Genomic DNA, 26282 nt, shown 5'->3' with positions numbered 1-26282 from the left:
TCCCTTTCCTTTCACCTCTTATTTTTCACGGATTGCAACCTCAAATAATACGCTTATTCAGAAAGTGTATAGAAATGTTCATGAAAATTTGGTGTTTCTTGGGAGTTATCGTGGAAGAGCCACATAAATACTGATCGAGCAGAATGCATGTTAATTACACGTTAAAATGTGATAACATAACTTTTAACATTTTAGTTATAAAGCCGATCGTTAGCGCTCATTCAGTGAGTAACTTCAGCAGATAACTAATTAGTCCAAAGCAGTAGCTAAAACTTCGAATTCTGATTCCTGGAAACAATCATCCAATTTCAAGTGCTTGGTTCAAGAGCAAAATAGATGTAGTAGAAAACATAAGGGAAATATAACGGAAATAAATCTTTGTAAAAGAGTATTGAAGATATATTTTGTCCTATTGATTGTTGGGTTCAGTTGTCAGGAACCAGCTCACTGTCGAATATGCAGTAAACAAAATTTGAACTGAAAGAAGAGCTAAAAATCGCGAATGTATTAACATACTGTTAAACCATTTGCACAAGTTAGAAAGACATTAAACATGTATAGAGAATCTGCACGTACCTTATATATTGTTAGGTGTGCAAACTAAATGCACGTACGTTATGAGAGTAAATAAAATAAAAATAAAATAACGGAATACCAAAAAGTTTCAGAAGTTCCTTTTTTATGACTTATTTTATGAGTATACCAAAGAATTAAAAAAAAAAAATGAAGAAATATAATATCAATTCCCTTCACTCTGCGACACCTGTGAAAAAAATCTAGTACATGCATTGCATTTGCTTTTAAGAACTCTAGGCACAAGATTAGAATATTATTGAACATTTTACTTACTTGTAATTAATAATATTTATACGACTGACCTCATATGTATATGATGACTTCCCTTCTTCAATCGCGAAGTTGTTTACAGAGTGTGGGAAAATCCCTACGGAGTTTAGAAGAAATAGGGTAACATTAGTAATTTCACATCTGACTGCACGATAAAAATAAAGATAGAACAGTTTTTGATGTAAATATGAGGATCATTATATTTAAGTGCCACCATAACGTTACCCACTGAACATGGTTACATTCTCTCAATGTAGTCCCGTCCGCTTGGTAAACACGTTTCCGAACATCCAGCAGACGTTGGATACCGTTGAGAGGTCTTGTTTGTGAAAGAGTGCCCCAAGACAGGAAGAATGCTGGGAATATCACCAAAACGTTGTCCCTGAAGTCGTTCTTTTTTGCAAACAAATCAAAATTACAGGGAATCATATACGGGGAATATGGAAGGTGCTCTCTGGTACCTCCCACACATCATCGTTAGAGAGTATTACGTATGGGCAGTATGGACATCCGATATTGTCGTTAAGCAGAATTTTACCAGGCTACAAAAGATATGGTCGATTGTGTCGCATATTCTCATCGGTACCACTTTTCCTGTACCTTCAGAATATGTGGTACTTATCTGACTGCAATCTTATGCATTCCGAGATCATGTTAGCATATGAAACATTGACATTGATAAAACATTGAGTTTATTAGCCAGTTCACTACACGTCCAGTATCCAGTAATGTTCGCAGAACTTCCATATGATGTTGATCCTTAGTCGTTCGAATATGTTCCCTACTAAGCTCTTTGTCTGCTGACTGGTTCTCTGCCTTGGATGGAATGCCGCACCCCATCTTGCAACCGCCCTATGAGGTACAACACTGTTACTACTGTGTTACACGCATCTGACATTCATAGCGTTTACTCTGACCATACACACCGCAATACGGGAACCCGAACAAGTCGACACGATTGATACACTGACCAGGAAAACACTACGACCGTCATTTGTCACGGACAAACTACAATCGAATTATTTAAGTTCTGCCACATCAATAAATGATCCTCGTAATTATTCTAGCATATGGATTAGATAAAGCACGAAACAGTTTTTAGACTATTATCAACAACTGCCTTGAAAATATACATAGGAGGGATAATTTATCCGACAAAATGTCTCCTTATTTCATTTATTCAAATATTTTAAATTTTCAAGGAACTGCAAGTCAATTTGGCACTTTACACATACAAATCGAATTTCAAGAAGATACGAGTGTAGAACTACATATGATTGACATTAAGTACCTTTGAACGGAGATTATAGACCTTGAAAATTACATGAAAAAAAAGAAAAAGAAACCATTATCAAATTGTTTCAACTTAAGCTTTCCTGACAACCAAAAGTAATTATTATTACAAGTATTTAACTTAGAAATGTATTGTAAAGCCAGTGAAAAAAACATGTGAAACTTATATTTCAATGAAGTCTACTATCAGTAAAAATGCAATTGCAATTCCTTTGGTCTCCTGTATTAATATGACTATCAACTATAAAACGAAATTCCCTTGCACGAAGCCCACAACCGCTTAAACCAACTAGTCGGCGATTTTAAGTTGGAATGTACAATCAGTATATCGTAGAAAAACAAATTAATTCCATAAATTACGATTTATATTTCTGTAATTTTAAATAACTTTTCTCTAGATTTTCAAGACATTAATCGAACTCATTTAGTACATTCAAACGAATATAAAATCATTCTTATTACCTGAAACACCCACCACAGCATGAGGATGAAGTTCCTTGATTTTCAGCATCAAGTCGTCGAAATCATTCAAAATTGTATCAGGATCATATCTTGCCTCTCCATTACGATTGGCCAAATCGTTTGCACCAGTAAGGATGAAAATGGTATGAAAGAAGCAAACTAGATCTTCAATGTTTGACCATAAGTCACGGACTCGTCATCCTGGGAACGATACGGAGTAGTATTCTTCACCAAAACCACGAACCTGGTGGAGATATTTCGTCTTACTGTGGCCAGCAATTAGAAACATCTTAACTATATATATCTAAAAGAACAAAGAAATATTATATAAGACATCACATGATACGTAAAATAGCTTGTAATATTAGGGCTCGTACTTTATGAAAAGTAACACATGAAAACTAGCACCCTTCAAATAAGAATCCTTATACGAAAAATAAATGCTGCAATAGTGAAAAATGATTACTAAAATTAACCAAGAATTAAAAGGAGGAAAATAATCTTTATAATCAATCTCCCTACTACCAGTGAAAATATATTTTGAGTAATTATTCCCTCAATACAATAGAACGAATCAAAGGTAATAACTTACCTCTTAATATATTACACTCACGCAATATACAGCACGAAGGGCATCAGACTTCTGTTGAATCTAAAAATAATAAAATGTAAAAAATTAATCAATAACATACAAGTACGAAGAGAAACATTGATATAAATAATTGATCTTTCGTTAAATGCTTCACCAGAGATGGAAGAAAGAAATGCTATAGAAAATAGGAAATAAAGGGCAACACAAAGGAACATGACATTTAAAAGTTTTGCCAGATAGCAAGTGGAAATAATTTAGTGCAGAAAGAAAATTGTCAGGATGCGTCGACAGTAAATGTGAGAGTAATTAAGTACATTAAGCATGACTCATATAGAGTAGGTACTAAAAATAATATTATATTCCAAACAAACCAAATAATACGTAAATATTATTTCTGGAGTATAAAAATATCACATGTAATAAATATAAATTGGAATTTTCTTTGCACTGTATGGTTTAATTCTTGCAGTTTTAACATCTAAATATCTTCAAAATGCTATAGTACAATCTATCCACGATGGTCTAATATCTAGCATGCGTTTGTTGCACGTGGTTCCGGGTTCGATTCTTGGTTGGAGCACATTGAAATTTGAACGAATTATGGTTGTACGAATTTCTTCTTAAACTATTCCCACGTCTCATATGCAGCCTGGATGATTAAAAGATACACGGAAATTCCATACATAAACAAACGCTGAACAGCAGAGAAGCACGGAATTCAATCTCTAGAATAAAACAGGTAGACGAGACGGGTCACATGTATACAGGATTGGCAAAAACTATGTTTTTTATTGAAAAAAAAAACAGTTTTTTGATTAAAAAATTTGCTCTATGTATTTATATTACATATGGACAAAAGTAAGTTTGCTTCGCCTTGCTGTTATTATGCAACAACAGGGCTATGCTAGTAGGGGTCTTATAAGCTTAAAGCGGGATCCAACCAGCTTCCCGGCTTACATCCAAGAGAAATTGTCCTCCATTTGGTCTCGAAACCGAGAATAATTGGCCACAAATGCAATGAGTCTGCCGACTCACTCACGAAGGACTACTGAAAAAATACGTTGTACTGATCTTTACATACTTATTACTATAACTGTCAAGAGTCATTTCAGGACAAAAAGTAAATAGTTGCACAAGTGAAACCTTTATACAGAATTACATATAAATCGGGGAACACCCGCGTTTGCCATTGGGAAAATCCTGTTATTGCAAATTAAATTAAATTAATAGCAAATCCTGTTATTGCGTTGCATGTAAAATCTAAGGTCAACGTATCATAATCACTACACTAAAACTTAGGTATTAAGTTTCAAATTCGGTATGTAGATATCATTCAATAAAATTAAAACGAAGTTCAATCCAAGCTAATGTTGGAAGCTATGTAGGCAGTAGATAAATTTTGACAATGTCTATCAATATAGTTAGGCAACTTTTGCTTCATTATAGAACAAGCATTCAGGCAAGCAAAAATATACAATTTGGCTTCGTTTCGTATGCTTAAGCTTAACATCTTTATGTAATAGCGAGGTTATCAAGAAGAGTTTCGCTTTAAAATCAAATCCAAACCGTTACTTTGTTTACACATGAAAGAAGGGCTGTGGTTCGACCGAAAATTGAACATGGGACACTTTGATTAAAAGGTGAAAAGGAGATAAAACTAATGCAGGTGGTTTGATACGTGGAAACGTCACACGATTTAAAGACTTTTACGTTCGTTTTCTTTTTGGATTAAACCAGTTGGTTCTTTTGAAAAAAAAAACAGCTGGTTCGAAACCCCTTGGTTTAATCCAGCCAACCCTGAATATATATACCACAAACCAGGGTTGGCAAAAACAACAGTTTTTATTGAAAAAACCAAAAAACCAGGTTTTTTGGTTTAAACCCCCTTTTTTTTTGGTTTAAATAATTTGTTCTATGTATTCGCATCACATATGGACAGAAATAAATTTGTTTCGCCTTGGTGTTATTATACAACAATCGGGTTACGCTGAAAGGGGTTACATAAGCTTAAAGCGAAATCCAAACCGCGTCTCGGCTTACATCCGAGAGAAATTATCCTCCATTTGAACTCGAAACCAGGAATAACTGTCAATACGTCTGCCGACTCACTCACAAAGGACTCCTGATAAAAATACATCGTATTGATCTTTACATACTTGTTAATATAATTGAAGACTACAGGGGAAAAGGGAGGTAAGTCAAGATATGGTCGAGAATGAGTTAACAGCAGAATAATGTAGCCTCAAAGGTGTAGTTTACATGCACTAAATCTCACGGTAAAAAGGAAATTAGTCACTAAGAAATTTAATGCTAAAGACTTCGCCTACAGGGGAAGAAGTAGGTAAGTCAGTGGAAAAAAGGTCAATTGTGTAAAATCATAAACAACTGACTTACCTCCCTTTTCCCCTGTAGTCTTCAATTGTCAGGGGCCATTTCAGAAGGACAATAAATAAATAAATAAATAAATAAATAAAAATAAACAGTTGCACAAGTGAAACCATTATACAGAATTACATATGGACAATTTCAAAATACTGAAGAGCACAGAACTAATTTAGTCCAAGTTAGTGTACTACGACTTTTATTAGTCCCAAGTTAAAGAAATACGACTTAATTTGCATATCAGTAAGAAAAGTTAATAAAGATACGAATTATTTGAGTCCTTTTTGGCTCTGACCCATTTATATATAAGTAGATACCAAAGATACTTCTGGTTTTAATAACTGCCTCTCGTACGGTTTGTATGACACCCATCCAAAAAGTTCGGCAATTCGATGTATTTTATCAATATTAAACCAGGGGTGGATAACTTAACGTAACTGTAACTTAACGAAAATAGCTCTCTGTAAAAAAATTATTTGTTATTTAATGTTGGTAGGTACAAGATATAACACCAATTTTCGTTACGACGCTGTAACGTTATTCGAGCATGTAATGTTATTGTACCGTAACTAATTGATGGAACGAATCTGTTTCGGATATTCCTTGGGACGCTTGGTGGGAGAAAATCGACAACGGATACCAGCAGAATGAGATTCTTACCTCTGCGGGTATCTAATGGAACGAATATGAGCAAAGCAGAAGCTATTTCGTTACAAATACTATTTGCCACATGAGTAACACAGTTGATCAGACAGGTTTGGTAAAGGTATTGTGCTCATCAGTTACAGATCTTATCAGATCTTTGGAGAGTTCCTCCGGCATGGTATCAATTGTATTGTTCTTCAGAGGGTCACATTGAACTTCGTTCTTCAGGTGGTGAAGCAGAAAGAAATTTCACTTTCATATGTTGTTATTGCAAATCTAAAGTAGAGACAAGGAGAAAAAAAAAAAGACTTGAACGATTTCTGTGAATATCATAGGAGAAAATCAGTCACATACAAGGAAAAAGGCAGGTGGAAGGGTTAGCAGGGCCAGAGGGAAGCACAGAGTGAGACAAAAGTAGCAAAGGGGAGGGAAAATAGACAATGTCTTTCATTCTTCATCTTGCTTTGTTTTCATAGCGCTCTTTGCTGTTCACAACAAGAGTAGGATTAATTGACCTATTCCATGAAAGGGGGCGCAAGCCTGTGAAAATCATATTATTATTATTATAACAAAGCCCACAAAATAGCTAGGAAATTGCGTGATGCATGGCCACGTCATTGGCTATCAGTCTGCATTATTTTTGTGATATTTCACCGTTGTTTGCTGATTCTTAATCCAGGCACACTCCCAATTTGTTCACTATATTGAGTCAAACTATATTATTATTATTATTATTATTATTATTATGTCTAGCGAGCGTAGCCTAGTGGTTAGTGTTCTTCCTTCGCAAAAGGGAGATCCTGGGTGCAAAGCTTGTGGCCTGCCACCCTGACCAGTTTCACCAGTTTTTTCGCAGTTCCACAAGGTGAATGTAGAGATGTTATCTTTAAGCATAAATCCTGCCTTATTTTCTTCTTTCCTTTTTCCATTATTGATGTTAAAATATTCTGTTGTAAATTATCTTAGAGGCTGCATTTTAAATATTATCACACAAATAAATGAATGTTTAGAGCACGCTAGTTTGGAGGGATCCGAAGATTTTTGCGGGTCTAATACGTATATGTAGGGGTCTAGGAAAATTCGGTGTAGGAAATTTCGGTGTAAGAAAACTCGGTGTAGGAAAATTCTGTGTACAGAAAATTCGGTGTGGAGAAATTTAGGTGTAAGGTAGATTCGGTGTAATAAATATTGAATATTACCACTTACGATAATTTACGACACTTCATATTGTGAAAACAAAAACCATAAAATGTAACGAATAAAATGTTATTTCCTATTTCAAGATTTTTTTTTTCTTTTTGCCTTCAGTCCACTACCTCTTGCATGTCTTTCGCGGGGTATTACTATAAACTACTTTTCATCACACAATGAAGCTGACACTTTTTGTCAGAAATAAAACAATTATTAGTTCAGAGAATAGTTATAGGAACAACTAAAAACACCTTTCCTATAGTACATCATAGAACATATACAAGGTGTTTCTTTTAAAACTCACAGATTTCATTTGGGTATAGAATTTCTAACTGAAGTACGACTTTCATGTGGTTTGTAGCAAATAATCAAGGAACGTTGGGAGATTTATGGAACTATGTCTACTGGTTTAAATTCATTTGGGGTAATATCGGCCACGCCTCTAGAAAAGCAGCAAATATTCGCCACTGTATTGAATTGGAATTAGGTGAGGAGCGGTGTGGAGATTTGAGTTTCTTCGTTAGATGGCAACCTCGCGACGGTCAATAAGAAACAAGAAACTGGGCCGTTGTATTGAGAATTATGCTGTGCGACTGTATCAATATGATCAGGACACAGTTACAATAATGTACTCTTTGGAGCAACGTGATTTTATCGTTAAAAAGTTTTTGGAGAACGGGATCTGTTGTTGATACGGAAAGGGTATTTACACGCAACTTTGCCTCACGTTCTGCCCCAGACAGGAACATAATACGGTCGTTAGTGAAAAAATTGCAGGAAACAGGATCGCTTTTGAGGAAGACAGGGAAGCATCGGACCTCGCTGGCGGATGTTGTGAAAGATGTCAGGTACCGACTCTGTCACCCAAGAAATCTCTATTCAACATGTGATTTCGCTTCAAATATCCAATATCTCATTCGAACTGTAACGTATAATGGCGAATATTTGCTGTTTTTCTTGCGGCCTGCTCTATATTACCCCGGATGAATTTAAACCAGTAAACATAGTCCCATAAATCTCCCATCCCTCCTTGATGATTTGCAGCAAACGGCATGAAAATCTGTTTCAGTTAGAAATTCTAGAGCCAAGTGAAATCCGTGAGTTTTCAAAGAATCACTCTGTATATACATATGTAAGATGCAAAAATATATTGATCAAAAAAGTCTTAGTGGAAAGGGCAATATAAAGCAGGATGGTTTTATCAGATAATAGTTGTACAAATAGTTGACTTCTCCTCCAATCAGACACTTTAGTTTGTTTGCCTTAAGGTAAGCAAACTAAAGTGTCTGATTGGAGGGCTTTGAGGACTAAAGTGTCTGATTGGAGGACAAATTTCTCGTCATGTAAGGGCCATAAAAGGTTAAAATCCCTCGAAATCTAGAATTCCAATAATTTCAGGAACACAATTCAATATAAAGCAATATAAAGTAGACAGTAAACAGTAAAAATGATAGTAGACAGTAAAAGTACGTTCTACACAAAATTTGAACTTAAAACTAATACGCTCATTTATCCTGAAAGTTGAGTTTTTAATAAATCCTACGGCCTACTACAACGAATCTTTCTTTACACTTAACATTCCCCACACCGAGTTTTCCGTACACCGAATTTTCCGTACACCGAATTTTCTGTACACCGAATTTTCCTGCTCCCGTATATGTAGTATTGAACCTGTGTTATTCAACACCCGAAAAGACGATAAGTAGTTGTTAAATAGTGCCTCCTATTAAAAATGACAGACCTAGAGATACTAAATATAATTTTTAGGCTGTATCAATCATTTCGATGTTAAACAAGTACACTTATGTTGAACAAGTTCACAAATGTTCGTCGAGTTACGAAGTTTTGTGGGGAGGAATCTGAATCCGGTGGATCCCCATGTAGGTCCTGGTTTCAATTCCCAGTCGGAGCGAAAGTATTTTTAGGTGTTGACTCACCATCTGGAGACAATGAAAAAGCTTACGGTAAACTAGCGGAGTCCGGTTACGTACTATGCGCCTTCCTTTTACTTGCAGGAATAATGCTTTTGTTTGGGGTTGCAATTCATCAAGTATAAAAGGGGAGGGGAGTTGGTAAAACCAATCTCATGTTGAAAGTTTACACATGTACATGGAAAACAATATTTCAATATAAAATTATTATGACAAAACTTAAGGCTTCACAATCATGTCAACTACTGCGATTTAAACTGAGTGAACTTATCTCCCTCTCACCAGGTTAATACATAAATTACTAGCTGAAATACTCGTACTTCACATGGATCAGATAAAATATCTATGTAAACAAACTGAACAACGAAAGAAAAAATATCGATCATTTTCTACTACTTTTACATATCCTGGTAAACTCCTCCTGAGACTCCTTGGTTCGAATTTAAAAAAATCGCCTCTGGCCTCCAGCCGATGGGGGCTGTATTTGGAAGCAAATGCCTGTGCGAGTATCTCAGTGACCGCGAAAACTATGGATTTTGACACTAATATCTGTCATTTTGGATTATTTTTACATGTATCGGTAAATCTCCCTCCGCAGGTGATTCCCTGCCCGCATATAATGGTAGCTGAATTTGAAAGTCATCGCTAATCAGGGTGTCTACTAAAATTCCAAAATGAAATTTCGTGACTTTCTCGTGACCTTTTCTTTCCCAAACCATAAAATTTAGTAACATTCTTAAGAGCAAATTTGGGTGCGAATGTGGACAAATTTTCATGCATGTGATAGAAGTGTGCTTTGCTTGCGATTTGGTAGCGTCTAAAGCCGACGAAGACATTTTTGGTGGTGAATTTTGACGTTTTATAGAACAAAATTTTCCAGTCTATACTTATATTTGTACAGATAAAAAAAATCGTGACCTAAAAGCTAAATTTCGTGACTTTTTCTTGACTTTCATGACCGTTTTCTGATTTCGTGACTTTTTCATGACTTTCGTGACCGATAGACACCCTGCTAATGGAAGTATCATCATTGAACTCAGCGACCGCGAAAACGAATCGATACGAATATCGGACATTTGATACGAATATCGGACATTTTGGATTATATTTACGTGTCTCGGTATCCCCCAGTGACCCCCGGACCGCAGCCGAATAGGGTGAATTTGGAAGTTACTAAGATCGGTATTTCACCATTGATCTCAGCGGCCACGAAAACTATGATTTCGACACTTTGTTATTTTCTAATATTTTTTACGTCTCGGTAAACGCCTTCCCCCTTGAGACCCCAGGCGACACACAGGCAAACACAAAAACAAACTCTTTATATATATATATATATATAGTATGTGTTCTGTGGTAACTCTCGTCTGAGGGAAGAAAAGTCCCTCGAATCATTTTTTTTATTGGGCCAAAAGTAAATGTTCATTAATGCAAAGCATGAGCACCAGAAAAGATTAGAGGTATACACATACGTGCATGATCTCAGCGAAAATTTAAATCATGCAAACAATATACACAAAATAAGGGAATGCGCTTTTCTCCTTTCTCTCAAAAATCAGATTAAGGGGGCAAAAGCCCTTCCGGAAGTTTTTGGAGCTAGTTTTAAATAATATAGGAAACCACATCCAATTTACTTGAATCTTAGTGCAAACATCACAACAATCAATAAGGGACATTCATTTTCCTTTTCTGTGAAAACTGGTATAAAGAGTTAATGGCCCCTCTCGAAATATTTTGTAGCTAAATCCGAAAATAGATCAATATGACTAATTCAGTTGTAGTTTCTTTTATATGTACATTACAACGATAAACTAAGATAATATGAAATTTATCTTTCAATGCCAGTGCGAGAAAAGGTAGAACACGTCCAACTCATTTAACTTGTATATACGTACACTCATGTCCAAAATGATTGTCGCATATCTATAACTGTCTTCTTGTAAGAATATAATTTGATAAAGATTTTTCAGGGTACTTTTAATACTGATACTATGTGTATAATCGGGAAATGTATATTTGTTGTAAATTTTATAGGGAAATATTTATAAATAAGAAAATTAGAATGAATAAAACAAAATCTTGCTAAATGGACAAGAAAGTTTTATTTTTGTTTTATTGTCATTATTTACTGCTGTTTTGACATGAAATTTGCCACATACATGCCTTTGCCGATTATACACATACAAACATTATAAGAAATACTGGGCGATTTTCTTATCAAATTATATTCCTAAAATGAGATCTTTATAGACATGCGACAATAATTTTGGAGATGAGTGTACATACTAACTATAAAATATGAACGCTTTTTCCTTTCCTGCGAAAACCCGCAAAAGGAACAACGCATCTAAACATTTTGTAGCTAACTCCGTAAGTGGCAATATTCCCTTCGAATTATTGAGCAGAGATTGGCGAATACGTCATATCAATATGTACGATTAACTTGCAACTTGGTACAACAGCTGAACAGGAATGAATCCAGAGGTCGGCCTGATGGAAACTACCCCAGAAGTTCAGAATTCCTCCGGGAATATCATGTAACAATTTTATATTATCTAGGTTTTAGTTTTATGTATTTTACACCGGGGAGCAACAAGATTGCGCACCCTATAGATCCCGAATTGCGCACAAATCTCTGTTGGTCTTTCTGAACACAGATTTTTGCCCAACACTGCCACAATGGTAGATTTAAAATCTGTGCGCAAAGAAGGTTTTCCTTCAGACTAGGATAGAAACAGAAATTAGAAATAAAATTCATATTATATTGAGGATTAACTAAATATAATTTGGTCAGTAGATACAAGAAGTCATGATACCTCCAAATTTACAATCCAAATGTTAAAATTTTCTTGTCTTGTAATCTGAATCCCTTTGGAGTTCTAGTATTAATACCCATTTTTAGGTACTAAAGTAGCGTCTTCATTATTCGATTAAATAAGAACGAATAAAGCTTTTTACTTTTTTCAAGTCTAGAGGTACTGTACAACACGTTACGTATGGTTTCACGCCTTCCTGCGTCGAGACATAGGAGGTGATGGCATCATAACTTAAAAAAAAAATAAATAAAAAAATAAAAAAATTGTTAGGCCTATTTTCATTATTTTTTGGCGGGCTTATACAAACATTCAGTCCACCGAGTACTATTTATTAGATTTTTTCGGATCTCTACGTTAGCACAAGGTGGATCCAGAGGGGCAAAAAGGTAAATAAAAGGGATTTTGTGGTTTAAAAATCCCTTTTTTCGCGATTTTCCCGCCTGATATACATGATGGAGACATGTGAAGGGTCCGTTTGAAAGGCAGTTTTATTCTGAAGATAATAAAGGGCGAACTATGATTCTAGGATAAATAGGGATGTCTCAGGAAATGTTCTGCCTGAGATCAAGGTATTTTACAGTAATCTGGGGCATTGTGGAGATTATTGATATTTTTCCCGCCCTGACTGTTCAGGATAAAAGCCTGAAATTTTGTACAGGCATTTAGTACACGCCTTAGTGTCTTCCAGTTGAGTTTTAGGTCTCTGCATTAACACACTGGGAGTCCAGAGGGGCTCATTAAAAAAAAAAAAAAAGAAATATATTCAAAGAAAAATCCCAATTTCTCTCAAAATTTCCCGCCTCAGGGACATGATAAGTAGATGTGAATGGGTCCATTCGAAAGGTTGCTCTATTGTAAAAAGAAAACGAGGTATGAACCATGATCCTATGATAAATAGGGATGATGCTGTAGCCGCTTGACAGAAAGTCTCTAATTTAACTTAAAAAGCCGGAATCTATAAGGGTTAAGCATGTTATACTGTTTCAATATAATGTTATGCTTCTTTAAATCTTCCTTTTTTTGTGTATTGGTATATCCTCACATTCTTAATGTTAATAATAATAATATAGTATACATTCTTCCCACTACTAGCCAAGTTTTATGGAAGAATTGAAAATTGAAAAAGTGAATAATTTTCTCCATTGTCGTAAAGTTTTGCTTTGGTAAATTTATTGAGGTCTGTCGTTAACGTCTGGTCATATAATAGGATACTTGTTACAATAATATGTGCGATACAATAAACTTAAATTACAATATTATTAGTATAATACAACGATGTGAGTAAACTACTTCCTCATACTAATTACACTGCATTCCAATATAATCCTTGCAAAATTGCACGAGTTACTTATTAATAATATAGAATCTGTCAATATATATATTAAATCACCTTCCTAAATCTAGTTAGAATATATAATTAGAAACAGTATGGTGTAGCTACCTGCTAGTTTTATTACATACACTACGACTATGCACAGTAAATGCTACCATTGTTCGCACCTAATGTTACTCGCACAAGTTAGGACGATAATCTTAGCTTCTTCATTTATAAATACTAACTTTTCTCCATCATAACTGAACTCAACTTCTCTTTCAATCACTTACTGAAGCAGCCTCTGTAATATTTCTCGGAAGAACTGGTGTGAGATCTTTTTTTTTCTTTCTTTCTTTTCGAATGCAGTATATAGCTTATCTATCCTTATGTGTTAATTTCTCTATATTTTCTAAATTTGCTCAATCCTAGTAATTTTATTCGGTCCTTGGTTCGGGTATTCCGCTGCTCTTTTCTTACAGATTTACATAACAGAAGAGAAAATATTTTCCATCTGACAACATTGCTTAATTTTTCTGTGCGCAATCCTGTACATAATGACAGCTTGTCAATGACTTATCAGATAAAACTGATAAAACTGGAAAAGTGTGCGCAATCTCATTGCAGCCTTTACACCGAATGAAGCAAAAATGTAAAAAGTAAAATTTCTGTGTTAAATTCTATACTATTTTCTAAGGTTGCTATACACATCGATTTATACAGAACACTCACACCTTGGAATAATATTCTTGGCCTGGACTGGGTTGGTATCGTCTCGAATTATAAATTTATCTCTGTCTCGTCGCATCTCGAGACAGTATTGTTCGTCTCAGTATAGGTGCCATCTTTGCTTTGAAGAAAGGTGTTTTACGACTCGTGTTTATTAGAAAGTTTGTCTCCTTTGCTATAATGAAGTGCATTGCATACTTGTGTATTTTTCTTCCGCAGCCTGTATATAATTGCTGAGTGTATGGCTATCAACAGTATATAGTTATGAAGATGACAGCGCCGTAACTGGGAAGTTTTCTTGGAAGGGCAAGAACTAATATTTGGGTCCGCAGAATTTAAAATCTCAATAAAAATGTGTATTACTTCTAGAAGCACCAGTTGATGTTTAGTGGAAGTAGAGTACGAATTACATTTATTTTATACTTAATTTAATTTTTCTTTTTTTTTTTTAAGATAATGTTGGGCTAGCTAGTTGTTATTTTCAATTATTTTAGAAATAGCATAGTGGTTCCAGATAAGATCATTGAAAATATTCTCTACAAAGTGCTGGAGGCAGAACGAGAATGAATTGGAAAAGGTCTTGAGAGGGGGGAGGGAAATCCCTGCCTGTGACCAGCACACCTGTTCGCAAAGATCAAATTGGAGCTGGCAACCTTCAATGTTACCAAAAAATGTTCCTTACTCTTGATCTAAAATTAAGCGTAAAATTGAAACGATCATCCAACTTCTATTGCTTTTCTGTGTATATACATTTGGAGCATCTTTCGTTGTTGAGTACCATACTTCATTAGATATTCATGAAGTAAAATTTACGTTATCTTATGAGGAGTGAGAAACTAGTGGTAAAAGGTATAAGATCCTCGATATTTATTAGCCGATGCGCATTCAGTGATGCACCTTCACGATTCTGTTCAATGACAGGGGGCTGCGGTGGCTCAGTGATGGAGCATTCGCCCCTGGTTCGTGTGATCTTCAGTTCAATCCAAGCTCGCGCCAAGTGGGCTTTTGTGGTGAACAAGCCTTGCGTGCGTGAATTCTCCCGTTTCTTTCCACTTTCTTGCCGTTGAACGATCCGCAGTGATAATTACTCGACACAGAAAGACATGATGGATCACCTCCAACATAAAACATTATCATATTAGCACCTTCTGCGGGTGGGTGGTGGTATTGGAAAATATGATCCTGAAGTGATCACGATCCTACTACGGTCCTGGCCGTTTTTGATTGTTGTCTAAAGTCCTGATTGTTTACAATTGCAGATCTATTTTTCACAATCTAATGCAGGAAAACTTCTCGGTTATTCCATACACTCAAAGAATGGTATACCTTTTAACGGTGATATTAGCCGATGTCAAATCATGTAGCCATTAATCCAACTTTCTCTACTTGCTAAATGTGTGGAACCTCGAACAATTGTGTCATGATCTGTATCAAATTCGTTTACAATTTTAGGAATACTTTTCCGAAGATCTGCTTTCACAGTTATCCTAAGGAGCTCATAAGAATATGCTGTTGGTCGGTGGATGCGGGGTTTATTTTTCAATACTTTTCACTGGCACGAAAGTTTACAAACCAATACCATATAGTGTGTTTATTCATCACTTTTGGAGCAAATGCACCGTTTGCATTTCGCGGCTAGATGTGAAGAATATTTTAACTTGAGCTCTTCAACAAAATACCAAAGGCATTTATGCGTTCTCCATGATGTATTTTCACACGATCCTGCTCAACGACAAAGGACCGCGTGGCTCAGTGACAGAGCATTCACTTTTGGGCATGGGAGAAGGTAACATAAAGTTATACGAAAATGACAACGCATTTTGGGAGTATTTGGGAACTGTGTCTGACATCTTGAGCTTAGTTCCGTAGCGGTTCGCGTCAACGCAATGCAAATTTTGTGTTTTACAGAATTTTCTGATAGTCGAGGTAGTTGTAATTACTTGTTTCATTATTTACGTTACGTTGCCAAGGCTCTTGTAGATTGGCTCCTTTGTTGCTAATCGCCTATTTCAGCGTTCTTTATAACTCGCACACAGTGACACACCAACGGGGTCCAACGGGTCTGGACCTCCCTCAAAACATCCTAACTCTATATATATTTGTACACTTTCTCAATAAAACTATATTTGTTCAACATGGAAATGATTGATGTAGCATGAAAATTTGATCTTACACTTTATCTGTACTCTTTCTCTTATAAGAGGCAGCAATGGTTCAGTTGCAGAGCGTTCACTTCTGGTGCATGGGGTCCCTGGTTCGATCTCCGCTCACGCCAAGTAAACTTTGTGGTGGACAAACACCGTGTACGTGGGTTTTCTCGGGGTTCTCCCGTTTCCTCCCACTTTCTTCATTCCACCATTTCATTCATTTCTCACCATCATCACCGTCTCTTTTAGCCTAACCGGCATAACCGTGGAGGGTAAAACTGAAAGATTTCATTTCATTTCTTCTTCTTTATTATTATTATTATTATTATTATTATTTGCTTGTTTGTTCACTAGAAGTGTTCACCGAGCTACATTGACATCCTTCCGGTGTAGCACCGCGGCTACAGAAGATGTAGACCAACAGTCTAAGGTAGGATCTAAACCATCGTAATGCCTTCAACCTCTTCCACCGAAAATCGTCCCAGGACCACGTCCATCAAAGGAGCGGGCTCTAGGTTTTTAGACCTGCAGCAGAGATGGAGTGGGTCAGTTGGTCAAGTTTTCTGGGTGGGTCAGTGGGTCAAGTTTTCTGAGTGGGTCAACAGCATGGGACCCACTGCGACCCACCACCAATGATGAAAATTTTCCGGAAAATTTGCCGATTCATAAAAACATACTCCATTTATTCCTACATCGTTGTTTAGCCGTGATGAGAGGTGGAAAATTTTCTTCTATATTTTTCAGGAAAATTTTCCGTTCTTAACAAATATCAGTGATCAAGTAACGATTCCTCAGTATTCATAAAATTGATTGAATTTATGTATAGAAATGTTAAAAATTGAAAAATCGTTTAAAGAAACTGAAAATTTTCATGGATCAGACAATTTTCAGTACTATGTAGGAACAAGTGAAACAATTTTTCATGAATCGAAGAATTGTCTGTCCTGTACAGCGATGAAAATTTTCCGATTCATAAAAACATACTCCACGTATTCCTATATCGTTGTTTAGCCGTGATGTGAGGTGGAAAATTTTCTTCTACATTTTTCTGGAAAATTTTCCGTTCTTAACAAATATCAGTGATCAAGTAACAGTTCCTCAGTAATCATAAAATTGATTGAAATCGTGTATAAAAAAGTTAAAAAGTGAAGGATCTGTTACTTTTACTTTTTTTTCCCCTCTTACGCTGGTCTACTTACCTTGACTTGGGACTTTCAAATTTTATCCTTTTTTTCCACTGAAAAGTATCGATAATTCATCAAGGAAATAATTATACTATGATAATTTAATTGAAATTCATCGTAATTTGGCCCATGGCAAACAACAGTGTGGTAATTGAAGGGGAAGAAGGAGGGAAATTTCCATTTACCTCTGAACACTTTCCAGGAACCTCGTTCCCTTTCGCTTTCTAGAGGAGGGAAGAAACTTGGTAATGGCATCAAACCTTCATGTGTAATTACAAAAATTAAATTTATAAACAAGTAAATCATAAGTTTATCAGTCTTTAATTGATAATTTAGGCAAAAGATTCCCTATCGAAGGTGTGGTAGATGAAATTTCTGTTCTCCATGAGTCGACATTGCCAACTGACATGGTCGATATGAAAAAGATGTTGCATGGTGATAGAGATATGATACTTTTTGCTGAGTATTTAAAAACTGACCGAGAAAAATCGTTATCAGACTTAAGTTTAACAAGCAGATTGTCGATGAGGAGTTGCAGAATCGGGTACAAATATTATCAGTTTCCACGACAGAGTGCGAACGGGGATTTCCTCTTATGAATTTACAGATGACTGATATTAGAAATAGACTAAGTGCTCAAACATTGTCTAACTTGTTCATCAATGTTAATGGTCCACCGCTAGGCAAGTTCAAAGTAGACGAGCTAGTTATTTCTTGGCTGAAGGATGAACATCATTCCGCTGCGGATGGTTTACCACGAAAAAGTTCTGAAGGCCAATAGGAAAGAAACCCAATTTCAGATTTGTTTTAAGGTGGCAAATTACGAGTTAATAAATAGAACATAAATAAAACTTAATAAATAAAATACAACATACAAGGCAAGCCGAGCCGAGCCTGCCGCCGACAAAACTCGGCCATCACATGTAGTGATCTTTACTCCTTAGATGATTGGGTACTTGTGCATCAAATTTGGTTTAAATTTAGGTAGTAGTTACCGAGGAATAAAGTACTACATACACACATACATAATTACATCTGGAGTAAAACTACAAGCTCCCTTATGCTTACTAAGGAAACTAAAAAGAAAAGTTCTAACATTACAAATGGAACATACTTCATGTAAGCAGAATCCACTTTCAACATTACAACACTAATGGGGGGACCTTGAGCCGGGTGAGCCCCCCTGATTACGCCACTGTACTTTTGAGACACTTGAGAGCTATTCGATTGGAGAAAACTGCTTTCATCTATCTTTTACCGCTCTTACTCTATGTAGATCAATATTTATTGACACGAGAAACTATAGTTGAACGAACCACTTCCGGTTTTAGTAGAGAGTTAATAATAGAGATTAAATATGTTCTTACGAAACAGAAACCTAGATCCTAATACGTATTACGTTTTTCGATCTATGATGATCAATGATCAAACCGGAAATGGTTTATTTAAACCGCTTTCGGTTTGAGAAGACTATTTTAAATAACAAACTCAATTCCTAATTCTTGACACTCTGTATTTTTGCCAAATTTGGTGATGATCCATGAAATACTTTATTTATTTATTTTTGTTACACACGGACACACGCGAATATGGTAAATATATAATGGAGTTTTGGTAAACCAAACTCTAGTTATTCAAAAAGCTTACAACGAAAACTTGATTTTTGCCATCCCTGCACACAATTAATCCGTTCTAACCACAGAAACATCGTACTATGTGTTTTTGTGATAAATATTATAAAATGAAAAGAAATCTATCCTTCCAGAAAACAAAAGAAATAAGCAAATATATAAGAAACATTTAGACTTTTTTTGGTTGTACATTTGTAAGTGGAAGAGATTAAAGCTACTGCTTCGAAGGAGAATCCATCCGTTTCAAGCAACAAAAGATGTAGAAAAGCAATTGGAAAGACATTCCATACTGAGGTTTCAAAGATCATTATCTTTATTCTACGAAATATTTTGTTGACACGTGAATCACACCAACTTCCGCCGAAAATGCAATTTCAGATACTTGTCGTCGTAAAGTTGTGGGAACTCAGTAGGGAAGAAGGGGTTGGAGTGGGAAGGGAGAATGCTCAAGGCGTAAATGATTATGAAACTGGAGGGGTAGACACGGGTTTCATTTTTCAAATTGTCATAATACATCCCTCCTCAGCATTTGTTCTTCAAAGAATGTCATCCGTAGTAATTCATGAGGTTTGAAAGTGGTCGTTTCACTCTACCTGCAGTAACTCAATATGGAAGAATGCATTACAATTAATCCAAGTAATGAGGTGCAAAATTTTGACAGTCATCTGAATTGTATTACCGTACTCTTTGGCAACAAAATTACCATCTTTGTACAAAATTACAAGTTCCTAAATGCAGTATTTTCAAAGATATTTATGATTTAAATTTTACATGTTATCTTATGAACATTCTGAAGCCTCTGATGATGGGAAGACATCCTCTTAAGCTGTAGGTCATGTCTGACAGTGAAGTAGTCAGAGAGGATCACCCGGCTCAATCCCCCCTCCCCCTTAGTGTTGCGATGTTGAAAGTGGATTCCGCCTACATACAGTATGTTCTATTTGTGATCCTGGTGTTAGGACTTTTCTTTTTAGTTCCCGGAGTAAGCTGGATGTTGTAGGTTTACTCCAGATGTACTGTAATTATGTATGTGTGTATGTAGTACTTTATTCCTCGGTAACTATCAGCTAAATATAAACCAAACTTGATGCGCAAATACCCAATCATCTAAGGAAAAAAGATCACTACATGTGATGGCCGAGCTCGGCCGGCGGTAGGCTCGGCTTGACTTGCCTTGTATGTTCTATTTTATTTCTCCGTAACTACTGGCTGAATATCAACGAAATATGGTGCGCACATAACCCATTGTCCAAAGAATGAAGATCGCTATACTTTACAAAGCGACAGGGCAAAGGAAAGGTTCGCCTTTACAACAACAAAAGAACTACGAATATATTTTGTTTGAAGGAAGGGGAAGGAGTTGAAGTATAATCTTGGGTGTGAGAATGTGTTCATTTGGCGCTGTACATTGTCAGTTATTCGCTTCCAACGCCATATTTCTGACCTTTTCGTGCCGGCATATGTAATGACTTCTATATATTGATTTGCTATATATTACAGGCACGCCACGAAACCTCAAGTCTGAATCCAGAAACAAGATCATAGAGGGTTTTTTTTTTTTTTTTTTTTTTTTTTTTTTTTTTTTTTGCAAGATATAATTTATGCAAATGTCTATCGCCAAACTGAAATTTTCAGTCAGCAATGGCGACCTGGCGATCGAAAATTCCAACCTAGCGACCAATTGGTACATGGTTTTGTTTTATATTAGTTAGGCACCAGATCAGGGTTGGAAAAATTACAGTTTTACTTAAAAAAAAAAAGTGTTTAAAACATAAAAAAGATGTTCAAAATGTTTTAAAACACAGACGAAAAAAAAAAACATGTTTTAAACATGATTTTTAACATATTTCAAAATCATGTAATAACTTATTACTTAGGACTTTTTTCTCTTTACTTGCAACCTACCTTTTCATTTATTTTATCCTGGCTAATAACACTACGCTGGGTACAGAATGATTCAGTATAGATTAGTAATTCTCAACTTATTTCATATCCCGACCCCTTTTTATTACACCCTCTTGCCAGTGATTCTCATAAGTACTTTCTTGGTTGTAATTAGCTTTTTAGGTAGATTTTAAAATCTGCCTACTGTGGAGATTCCACACAATCTATCAATATGAATGGTAAAACAAAAGTCCTCACCACCCTTGTGCGTTGAGAACGGGTTGAGGGAGAATGATGAATCTTTTAAGTGGTCCGACACATCAGATAGTGCTATCAAATATCATGGCTGCCATCTTACGAATACAAATGGAGTCATGTTACGTGTTTTAAGCCTAGAACTTTACCAGAAATACGATTGTGCGGTTATTTTAGCTTTAAAACAAGTCATTTCGGAGTTACTCCTTCTGAAAATTTCCTAATTATGCTCTTAGGGGCTAGGATCGCGTTTCTTGGAGGCGGGTGTAATTTTTAGTTGCAAAAATTTGATTACTGTTTCAGAACACTTATCCTAATAAAATTATTTTAAAATAATAAATTTTCGAAAAGTAATGATAGTTTGAAGCAGACTTCATGTTGTGCTAACTTGTTGTGTTTTTAGATTTCTTTGATATCCTCAAATGATGAACATTTTTTTTTTCATGGGCGCCCAAAGGGATAGCAGGGGTTGCCCCCCTGGCTCACAAAAACGTATACGTAATATAGCAAACCATGTGTATTAAATACCATATATACCAGACGTGATACAGCAACCATGGAGTTGTCCCTCCCTAGAAAATTTTCTTCGGGCGTCCCTACCTCTTTGATTTCTTTCTTATGCCATAAACATATTCAATCTAAACTTACGCTACGTATCATTTTGACATGAAATTTTTAATTATATTAGAACCATAGATAAAGGCGGACCTACTCTGAATTTAGTTAGTTGTCTCCTTGATGTAGTCAATGTATTCATAGGAATCAATTCAAAAATATATAGTATTAGGAAAAACACATAAAATATTGTTAATGTAATGCGAGCATTCCCACGTATTAAATTCAGGTAGAGCGAAATGTTTCATAGTACATTTTGTTAGGTTCTAAATCACATTAGCATGAAACAAGTTAAAGAAGAGAGAACCTTATTTTCTTCCATTATCTTAGTATGAACGAATCGGTCGCTCATAGGACAGATAACAGTTCTTGTCGCTAATAGGACTGTTGCAAGTGGGAATACGCCGATTTACTGGAGTGTAAAGGTGCACGTGCACCCCCCTTCCTTGTAAATATACACTACCTAAAGTGAGAAGCTAGGAGTGAAAATAGCAACACTTTCCGAAATTTTCTTCTGTCATGTTTCGATTTGGGTTTAATTCAAAGGGAAGTTTTGCAAAATCGATAGTTTAAGTCAATTTTCTAAAAGTTCAACAAAAGGATTCACCGAGAACAGATACTTAGGATTTCCACAGCATTTCCTCATTCATACCACAGGTGTCTAAAGTCATTTAAAAAATTCCAATTCAATTTAAATGTACTGGTAGTTATTGGCGCACCCCCTCAGAAAATTCTTTCTGCGACCCTGTATATATATAATGCTTGCGTGTTGGTACCCCTTGATGAGTTTCTCGCTATGCCACTGATGTATGATATGTATTTCATTTATAAACTAAATTGCTTGCAAGCAAATGAAATGTCCTTCCTGCTTCCCTGGGGGTCAGTGTATGTGTAACTTTGGTGTATGTACCTCCGGGTTCGATCCTTGGTGGGAAGTGAGCTCGAGATTCAACCACATTGGTCAGTGCAAGTCTGTTGTAAAATAAAGATATATGGTGACTACCGGCAGTGAGCTCCTTCATAGTTAAGCGCTTAGCGTACGTGCCTTTGACCTGGAAGACCCGGGTTCGATTCCCGGCGTGAGCTCATGTAGTTCCGATTCTACGTTAATCAGTAGGTCCCGTGTCATAAAGCCTCGCTGCCGAAAAGGACGTTAAACTCCAAATCAACTCAACTATCGGCAGAGTCATCACAAGAAGTAAAAGTCTTATCAATAAGCTTATATTAAAAACTTCACTCTTTGATCATTTCTCTTTTTCCTCTTTTTAAATGCAGAACAATCAAGGTAATGCTATTCCAAAAGGACATGTGCCTGGGGCCTAAGGTGTTTACTGAATCTTAAGTATGAGGAAATAGAAAACAGACTGAAAAATGTGGATTTATTTACTAGTATAATGGAGATTCTTTTAAAGCCAACCTTAGACCCCCTGTCGCCAAGGATGTTTAAACGTTATACAAGCGTAACTCCAAGACCATTAGAATTGAAGAAAATGAAATACAGGTACAAAAGGTAACCGATAAAGAAAAGAGAAACATAGAAATGGTACTCATCATAACAAAAATATATCTACTTACACAAAAATGTTCAGCAGAATTCAATACGTTTCATATCGCTAAAATCAAGGAACAAAACACTTTGGGTTCGAGAGAGAACTGGTATTCATTGGAACTAGTTTTATCTTAACAATCTCAAGCAGGTACGAAATAGGTGGGTGTTTCGAGTAACGCTAATCCCTTGACGACCGTAACTACAGTACCAAAATGCAGAATGTTCCAGTGAGTAACGTTATTCATTGTAACGTAATTCACAGCGTACCATTTTAAAAGTTACACTGACTAATAACGTTATTAACTAGGTGCAGAAATGGGTTACAAAATAGTAACCGTAACAGATAACGAATTGTAAATATTGCACATTTCGTTAAGTTATCCACCCTTGTATTAAACATTATTAAAAAACAAAAAAAATATTTAGAACTTTCCTTTGATTGCAATTGCATAACAATAATAACAAAGAATTAAAAAAAATCACAAAAGAAACATTAATAAACTATTTTTTTTTAAAAAAAAGTTGCTTTTGCAATGTGAGTAATGAATAGGGAATTTAGGTCTGAATATAATACGAATAATATACGGGAGTGAAACTGATAACCTACAAATGTGTGTTCATCGAGAATTTACGGACATTCACACTTTTACTAACTATTTTCGACTTTTTGTTGAAACTAGTTGTTTCTTTGAAGAAAGAAACAGCTGGTTTAAACCAGCCAACCCTGCTTTGTAGTGTACATCAAATTAAATACCGTTCTTTTAATCAGATTTTTATAGCATATGTAGAAACGCTGTATCTATATCCATAACAAACACGTGCAATGAAGAATGCAACTTCATCTACGAAAAATGAATGTTTACGGTACAACGTAAATTTAATGAAAAATACAGCAAAATGCAATATGTATGAATTCCTGTTGTAAATCTGCACCAAATATATAAAACTTGCTACTAGTTGAAAATAATACGTCAATTAATTAAAAATGCTTTTACTTTCCTTGATTTTAATCACTCCCTAAGACGTTCTGAATGGTTGCTACAGTGACGTACATCCAAATAATTGCGTATACATAGCGTATAGCGTTAATATGAATGTAAACCGATGTACCCTGCAAGTAATCCATGTTCCGTACCCTATTCTGTTATTTGATATTAGGCAATTAACTCGTAATGGCTTAGAAACTGGCATTATCTACTGGATTCCACAATAGCATTGCACAAGTGATGAAAATACATCGGGATTTAACGTATTTTCTAAGGTAGAAATATGAGTAGTCTCTTTCACATATTATTCCATAAGAAAGACGAAATAAAGTTAAGTGTTATGTCAAGGCAGTGTACGAAGTAATCACACAAGTGTCGCAGAGCTTGCAATACACAAGACATGTGTTTTACCACATAAAGTGTTTTCCCATTATCTTCGTTTATGCGTACAACCATCGTTGCTGACGCATATGCTCCCTGCGTATTCACCCACTAGCTCTGGAGCTACCTTGTGCTTCTTCCGTGACTCGGTTAGACAGCATTCGTGCTTTTCAGTAGCCACCTACACAAGGGGGTTCATGTTTTATGCACTATAGTGTTTGCACCATACGTCCACACTGCATTTTCATTCAGCACTCATTAAGTCAATCTGCAACTAGCAATGGAAGTCCTTATTTAGTGCATGTTGTGCTAAAACAAATTCGTTTTTCATGAATATAAATATCACCTACAGAAAGGAATAACAAGGAGGAGAAGCATTTTTGTATGAGTTTTATAATTTATATGTAAGGACATGTTTTTCACAAGAGGAAACACCCACTGATATTTTATTTATGTAATACTGTAAGGATTTATTGTTTTAGTAATATCTGACTAGTGCGGTTTGCTACAATGGCTCGTGGGTATTAATTTTGCGCTGTAATTCTACATAAATGTATACTGTACGGATGTAGGGAAGAGCGAAGGAAGCACGAAAATAAAATTTGTGATTAACAGTGAAAAGTAAACATCGGAAATGAAACAAGAGTAATTGTAGGTAAGGTATACTAAAATAACAGACAAATAATAATACTATGTTAAAAACAGGTTCATGTATCTCATCCGGGGCAGCCATCTGCGAAAGGTTAGCCCCAAACTAGGGAAGGTTCCAGAACACAGGTCCCCCATATAGGTTACTAGCTGGGTTCTTTCCCTTCTGAACCAAAATTTAATATTTAATTCACATAGTATTGCCGAGCGAGCGGGAGCGAGTGAAGGCGGGTTAGAGCCCAAACGGCACGGTTCTCTCTCTTTATTACAGCGAAATGGAAAGGGGGATTAGTGTTTAAGAACATTTCACCCAAGAAATTCAACAATGAATAAATTAGGTACTTCCGAACACCATTACAGTACTCATCTACTTTTGCCTACTAACCAATTTTGAAGTGTTGCTAAGCCTCAATATTTTCGAAGTGTTTACTCGAGCAGACGCTTGAAAATGAAATGAAATCTTTAAGTTTTACGTCCCACAATTATGCCGGTTAGGCTAAAGGAGACAATGATGATGAGAGATGAGGGAAATGGTGGAATGAAGAAAGTGAGAGGAAACGGGAGAAAACACGCGAGCACGGTGTTTGTCCACCACAATGTCCACACGGCGCGAGCTGGGATCGAAATAGCGACCACAAGAACCGGAGGTGAACGCTCTACCACTGAAGCACCGCGCCCCCCTGAGCAGACGGTTGTACCAGATAGAAAATATATAGGTAAAATACAATGCAAGACTTCTATTGTGAACGAATAAGAGTATGAACATAAGTAATTACTGTCAGTGCATAGCATACTGAATTTTG

General features: G+C 35.9%; 1 protein-coding gene across 1 annotated transcript in view; it reads right to left on the bottom strand.

The window, feature by feature from the left end:
* LOC145675661 (uncharacterized) overlaps window positions 1–26282 on the bottom strand; it is a 33324-nt gene that overhangs the window by 5921 nt on the left and 1121 nt on the right. Inside the window, exons 2-4 of the mRNA XM_081746230.1 lie at window positions 3194–3253; window positions 2602–2845; window positions 850–943 (exon numbers count right to left, since the gene is read on the bottom strand). Coding sequence (XP_081602356.1) covers window positions 850–943; window positions 2602–2650 — 143 coding nt within the window. The 5' untranslated portion in view covers window positions 2651–2845; window positions 3194–3253. The remainder of the gene's footprint in view (window positions 1–849; window positions 944–2601; window positions 2846–3193; window positions 3254–26282) is intronic.

Source organism: Thermobia domestica, chromosome 18, assembly GCF_964235325.1.
Source record: "Thermobia domestica chromosome 18, izTheDome1.hap1.1, whole genome shotgun sequence".
Taxonomy (NCBI): domain Eukaryota; kingdom Metazoa; phylum Arthropoda; class Insecta; order Zygentoma; family Lepismatidae; genus Thermobia; species Thermobia domestica.
The sequence above is the reverse complement of the archived record's forward strand: the minus strand, read 5'-3'. Positions and strand labels throughout refer to the sequence as shown.